General features: G+C 42.1%; 1 protein-coding gene across 1 annotated transcript; it reads right to left on the bottom strand.

Annotated features, from left to right (window-relative positions):
• Nucleotides 1-669: 669 nt before the first annotated feature.
• Nucleotides 670-3,699, bottom strand: LOC139069876 (CTP synthase 1-like). Its single transcript, XM_070551084.1, has 3 exons — nt 3,572-3,699; nt 1,024-1,194; nt 670-856 (listed from the first exon to the last, which is right to left on the bottom strand). The coding sequence occupies exons 1-3, from the start codon at nt 3,621-3,623 to the stop codon at nt 819-821; spliced, it is 261 nt and encodes an 86-aa protein (XP_070407185.1). The 5' UTR covers nt 3,624-3,699; the 3' UTR covers nt 670-818.
• Between the last annotated feature and the right edge of the window lie 3,443 nt (nt 3,700-7,142).

Genomic DNA, 7,142 nt, shown 5'->3' with positions numbered 1-7,142 from the left:
TGGATTTGCCTGAAGGCCTCGACTAAAGGCAAGCTCTCAATGTCGCCTCCCAGCTGTTGACACAAAACAACTGCTGAGACCACAGATATTGAGGCATGAATCCTTGGGTAGTAGATTCCCTGCACTAACATCCTCTGACAGACTTGGAAGGAACAATGCGCTGTCAGGAGCACTGGAACCATAATCCTGTCAGAAAAGGTTTGAACTATGCTCTACAAAGAGGACTGCCTGAGGCAAGATAATAATCCTACTTCATTTATGAGAATCTAATGCTTTTTTGCTGCAAGTTTTACAGCATAACCCATAAACAAACTGCTGATTTATGGCGGAAAAATTTACAGTTTTCAGTCTAAATCAAAAGTTTATGTGCTGCTTTTTATATTCCTTTACTCGGCAACAAACAGAGCCAGTTTGAAAGAAGTGGCTTGGTTAACAGACTCTCCTGACAAATCCAAAATTATATCATCAGATTTTATTTAAGTCTCTCAAAAGTTATAACTGAAACACCCGTTTATGCTGCTAGGCGGGTTTGATTAAATGCTGCTGTTAACTTAGACAGTATGTGCAGTTTCATAACCTGCAGTTTTTCTAACTCACAAAAATTAAGCATCTTGGTCACAAAATCATGTAAGAATGACCCAAGGGAGCATAAATGGGAGAATTTGGCTTCTGGCACAACGGGGTTGAGTTTCACCCTAAATGCAAAATTCATCTTAAATATTAGCATGAATGTCGACGTTCTCACCTCTATAACACACACTTCAGGCTCCACACAAGCATCATCTATTGGTCCTCTTGCCTGCGACCTTACCCATTACTCAATTGCATTTGTAATGTGGGGCACCACTGAGAAAGCCTACAAGCAATCCAATAAAAGACGGAAAATAAATATATAAATATAGGATTAATTTACAACATTACATTAAAAAAGCTACTAACCAAAAATGAATAAGACTGTTGAAGTTTTGACACATTTTTCTGAATATGCATGGTGATAACTCAGGATGCAGCTATGTTTCTAACCTTGCACAGTTCTGCTGAGGTAGTCTCCTCTCCTTTCCTCTTGGATAACTGACAGGTAGGTCGTCCCAGTAGTGTGATTATTGACTCTGATAAGACAGATGTCCAGGAAATGCTCACAGTTCCCTAAGTCTAGATCCACGTACCCACCACCATCTGAAACCAACACGTCACCTGCAAAAGACACACATTCATTTTTGATCCCTTATAAGGGTAGCATGTGCTGTAGTTGCTCAAATAAAAACATTTTTGCATGGTATCTATTTAACTTAAAGTAGATATACAGAGCTTTTTATCAGAGGGCACCATCTAGAGGCGGAAAACGTATTTGATCTTAAGCCCCTCCCCCTACTTCGGGAAACGGCTGGTAGCAACAACTCTTGTTGATGAATGGGTAATTCTAGCCAGTCGACAGGGACTGCTTATCCTTTTTCCATCTACGCTCGGCTCTTCTGCACTCACGCCTGGTAGTTGTATTGATCCAGGGATCCGACCGAACTTTAGAGTGTCTAGTTCTCATAGGGGCTATCTGATCTAACACAGTAAGGCAGGAAGACTGAAAAAAGTGCAACAAATCATCAGTGCTGGAAAACACCGGCAAAGTGGAAACAAGATCAGTGAACAAAGTACAGAATTCTGTTGCAGTAGATGGAGTAAAAGATCGGGCTCTGCGAGCAGGCATTACATTAATTAAAGAGGCATTGGATCTATGAAGGCGAAACAAAACCGGAAAATGATCGGAAATATGGACAGCATCAACAAACAGGTCAGTGATCTTCAAGCCATGAGTGAGAACCAAGTCCAAGATGTGAGAGCGTTCATGTGTTGGCATATTAACCAACTGGGCCAGGCCAAAAGAGTCAATAACATCTAAAAATTCTCCCACAAGAGGCTTCTCAGGGCAGCAAACACGAATATTAAAATCACCTAAGATAAGAGCATGGTCATAGTGTGAACAAATATCAGATAAAATAACAGAAAACTGGGTTATAAAGTCTTTGCTGTATTTGGGAGGACGGTACAGCAAGGCACAGAGAACGGGAGGTGAAGAACACAGTTCAAAGGCAGTTAACTCAAAGCTAGTAAAATCAGGGAAGGAACGGGTTTACAAGCAATAGTCCGTTTTAAGATGGTCAAAAGACCACCACCACCATGACCAGTTGTTCTTGGACTGTTAAAATATGCGCAGTCAGCAGGTAAAGTTTCAGTAATAGTGGCTAAATCATCAGGAGCAATCCAAGATTCCGTTATGAGAAGGAAATCCAGATTATTGTCAATAAAATAATCCTTAATAATGAACGATTTATATCCAAGAGAGCGAGTGTTCATCAGGGCAAACCTGTACGGCGGGGTCGAACCCAACCTGGGTGTATGAGAAGAGATGTGCTTCAGATCCCGAAGGTTTGAGAAATCCACGCCACGGTGGCACCAGCAGGGAGACGGAGCAGGGTGAGACGAGGACGCAGCACAGAGGCCAAAGGCAGAGCCGCGAGCGGAGAAGAGCCGCCGGTCCACAGAATCCAGGTAACGCCTCACAGAGCGGCATCGAGCCGGCACACCCATTTGAGACTGCATGAACCCAGAGGAGCATGCCAGTTCAGCTCGCACACGGACCAGGTAGCCGCCATGCTTCCCGCGCCGACGGCGCCGCATTCTGAACCACAACGGGCCGGGGACTCTCCACAGAGAGGCTGGAATAGTGGAGCGCAGCGTTTGCAGGGTCTCGCGATGGTAGTGGTGGCAATCCTGGCCAGGGAGCCAAGGCGAACGAAGATCCAGGAGGTTGGCACGGTCATAAGTCAGGATAGCAGTCTCAACATTAACCACATAACATAGGAACAGCGAAAAAACAAATAAAATAGAGATCAGCAGACGGCTTGCCGAACACGCTGGCACCATCTTGCCGCATGCAATGACATGAGCTCTAGAATCGAACGACAGGCGTCTCTCTCAGCTCAGCAGGCCAGTTGAGCTGGTTTCTGGGTTGGAACCAGATCAGAACCGCCGCAGACCTCTAGGAGAGGATCATGTGCAGCTTTAAAAAATACCAGCTTGACTGGCTTGCTGGTTTCTGGGTTGGATCCAGCTTGCAGAAGCTCTTATGAACTCCAGAACCGGATCACATGCTTCCCTTTCTCCTTTTCTTTAAGCGCTAAACTACGTTACGTGAACGAATATTAACGAGTGTGAGACAGCTGACAGACACTCATTAGTTTATTATCCTTGACAGCACTCTATCATTCAAAGCCCACATCAACAGCATCATTCGCTCAGCCTACTTTTATTTCTGCAACATCAGCTGACTCCGCCCCTCTCTCACTCATGCTCCAGCCATCCTCATACACAGCCTAGTCACTTCTTGGACTGATTACGGTAACTCTCTCTGTTTTGGTCTTCCCCATAAATTCCTTCATTGTCTCCGACTTCTCCAAAGTGCTGCTGCACAGGTAATCACTCGTACCCCCTCCAGAGATCACATCAGCCCTGTCCTTCAGCGTCTCCACTGGCTACCTACTGAACACAGAATCTTCTTCAAAATCCTGCTTCTCACCTACAAATGTATCCACTGTCTCTCCCCTCCTTAGCTCTCTGATCTCATCCATGTTGCTGTCCCATCTCGCTCCCTCAGGTCTTCCTCTGCCATTCCCCTTGTGGTTCCTCCTGCTCGTCTCACCACCGTGGAAACAGAGCTTTCAGTCGCTCTGCTCCTCGGCTCTGGAACTCACTTCCTCCTGACATCCAAAACACAGACTCCCTCCTCTCATTCAAATCCAAGCTCAAAACTCACCTGTTCAAACTGGCTTACACTGTCTAGTCAACAAACTCTCCACTATGGAATTGATAGTATAGTTTAAATTATCTTATTCTTATTTATTTGTAAGTTTTATCATGTTTTGTGAGGTGACCTTGGGTTTTGAAAGGTGCCTATAAATTAAATGCAAATTATTATTATTATTATTATTATTATTATTATTATTGTTGTTGTATTTTTTTGTATATTTGTATGCTTTCACTGAAGTGCCAGAATCAATCCATGCTTCTAAGGCAGTTTCAGGGTTAGTTTATGGAAAGCGTCCTTCTGATGATGTGGGCACTTCTGAGAAGTACAATCTTCTGGATTTCTTGGACAGTTGGGTATCCAGGAATCTGTTTTGTTCTCTTTTCCAGTCCCTTCTTGATGAGGCCAAGTGCACCCACTACGACGGGTATTGCTGTTGTCTTCATCCCCCACATTCTTGTGACTTCTATTTCCAGGTCCTTGTACTTCGATAGCTTTTCAAGCTCCTTGGTGGTGACATTTTTTTCAGATGGGATGGTCATATCAATCATGAGGCAGGTCTTCTCTTCTTTGTTTTTGATGATTATGTCTGGTCTGTTGGCCATTGTTATTATTATTACTATTACTATTATTATTATTATTATTATTATTATTATTATTATTGTCATTTGTAGTATTATTATTATTGTCAAGTGTTCATTTTATTTTAACTGACCAATACTATTTTAACTGTCTGGTACATGATAGTAATCTGTACAATTTTGTGATGTTAGCACACGAGTTTAAGCTAGCATCGTTAACTCACCTGCTGCTCCCCCGTTGCACAATCTCTGCTTTGGCCGATCATTTCTCCCTCTGGTTTGTCTCTGCTCTCTGGGGCGTGCAGCAAACACATAACTTTATGGTTCTGGTCCATCATAAGTTGAATTATAAACATTTAAAGTTTATTCTGTGTCAGAACCGGCATTAGAATCCATATTTTTCTCTGGATTAAGCTAACAGGACTCCTTCAGGTGACGTCGTTCGGTTTGGCAAAAAATAAAAAAATAAATTAATAATTTCTGACAAAAATGACTCTAAACGCCTAAATAATTTATGTATGTGTAAAGAAATCTTTAAAACTAGTTTATATTATCTTTCTCTAAACATTGGTTTATGGGAGTCTCTAATTTGCAATTTGCTCTTTAAAAACGGCCCCCAACGTCTCCCTGCTTGACACTCAGCTTTAAGGGGTTGAACTGAGGGGGGGGGGAGTAAACCACCAAATGGTTCCCGAGTACAGCCGCTCCTGTAGCTCACCACTCCCCACGGGATGGGACAAACGCAGAGATGTAATTTTACAAGTGTGTGATGACTAATGGGACTTTAACTTTATAATCAGAAATAAGCATTAAAATGTTTTTCAGTTCTCCACACCTTTAAAACACGTGAAAAGTGCATTACAGCAGTCTAGATTGGAGGAAATAAAGGCAGTGCCTTTTAATTATAGCACATTTTAGTACATGATAAAAACAAATATTCCATTTTAAAGAAAAGTGTTTACAAGTCTAAAAAATAACTAAAATGAATTAATAATTATGAGTTAATTAGGGGGGCAGCAGTAGCTCAACAGGTTGAGCGGGTTGTCCAGTAATCGGAAGGTTGCAGGTTCGATCCCGGCTCCGGACAGAGAATTCTGCTGTTGTGTCCTTGGGCAAGACACTTAACCCACGTTGCCTGCTGGTGGTGGTCCGAGGGACCAGTGGCGCCTGTGCTCGGCAGCCTCGCCTCTATCAGTGCGCCCCAGGGCAGCTGTGGCTACATCGTAGCTCATCACCATCAGTGTATGAATGTGTGTGTGAATGGATGAATGATACACTGTAGTGGAAAGCGCTTTGGAGTCCTTACTCTGAGAGGCGCTATACAAGTGCGGGTCATTTATCATTTAATTACATTTTCTTGTTATTTTTGAAAAATGAACATGATTACCATTTGTATTACTGCTTAAGTAAGGCGTGTTTGTTGTTTGACCAGCTATTCTGCTAATCAGTGGCAGATTTAGTGAATGCGTTACAAAGTAATCATCAAAGCTTCAGTAAAATATTTGATCCCACAATTATTTGGATTGTAAACAACCGTACCACAAGATGGCGCATGTGTTCTACCTTGTTTTTCCAGCTAAGCTAAATTAAGCACTCCACATGCAGAGCCTTATTTGGAAATAATGATAGCTCTGAGTTTATGGGAGACAAGAAGCCCCCTAATAAATGGAAAAATGCATTTCATTACCTGCACAACCATGAGGTCCCTCATTTATCCTGATTCAGTCAGAAAACTCAGAACCAAAGCCCCCCTTAAACGTTCTGTCTACACAGGAACAATGTCTCACATATAAATTGAAGTTTTTGCTGCTCCAGTTTTGCTGTGGGTAATGAGAGTGGTGATTCTAATTCATTTCTGCCCATGATCCTGCTCTAATTAAAGACCTCATCCCTGCCACCTCATTTTCTTAAGCTGTTCCCTTCAATTACATTTGACAGCTGAGCAGAGACACACATTAACCTCCTGCATCAAGAGGTACTGTGCTTCTTTCATTTCACCGCTGTCTTAAAATACAAAACAAGCCTATTCAATGGTAATTTCACCTCTATGTTGGCAAAACATTTCAGGAGATATCAGTTCATCCATCACGCCTACAATACGTCTCTATATTCTCAAATGAAGCACAAAGCTGAAAGATATCAATACATCCGGCACATAATGCTTGCTTATAAATATTTGTTTACAAAGTTACTTATTTTCAACCTTTACAATGATTAACATACACCATAGTGACCTGGATGGTTTTGCATATCTAAAAAAAAAAAGATTGACTTTGCCTATTATTAATTCTAACAAAGTGATGGGTAGTCTACCAGTTCTCCTATTATTTAGACAAATGGCCAATCAGTTGATTTTAAACAATGAGTTTAGTGTTGTTGAAAATTAAATAATTGTTAACTATAAAATTCCTGAAAATATATTTTAAAAAGGACCTGCTCATTGTCACAAGATAGTGGCCATGTGTTATAGAGACCCAAAATCATGATGTTGGGGTGACGTTGGGGGTGATCACCCCAAAATGGGGTGACGTTGGATAGGCAACCTAAAATCATGATATTCGGGTGACTTTGGAATGAACACTGTCACGACGTGCGGGTGTGGTGAGCGGAGGTGAGGATCCAATTGCAGGGGAAGAAGCAGGGAGGCAGGCGGACAGGAACATTTAAAACGAGGATTTAAGAAGGAACACTTAGGACAATGAAACAATGAACCCACAAGACACACAGAACTGAGAGGGTTTAAATACGTGAGGAGCTGGGAG

Source organism: Nothobranchius furzeri, chromosome 5, assembly GCF_043380555.1.
Source record: "Nothobranchius furzeri strain GRZ-AD chromosome 5, NfurGRZ-RIMD1, whole genome shotgun sequence".
Classification (NCBI taxonomy): domain Eukaryota; kingdom Metazoa; phylum Chordata; class Actinopteri; order Cyprinodontiformes; family Nothobranchiidae; genus Nothobranchius; species Nothobranchius furzeri.
Note: the sequence above shows the minus strand (reverse complement) of the source record. Positions and strands in the feature narration are given on the sequence as shown.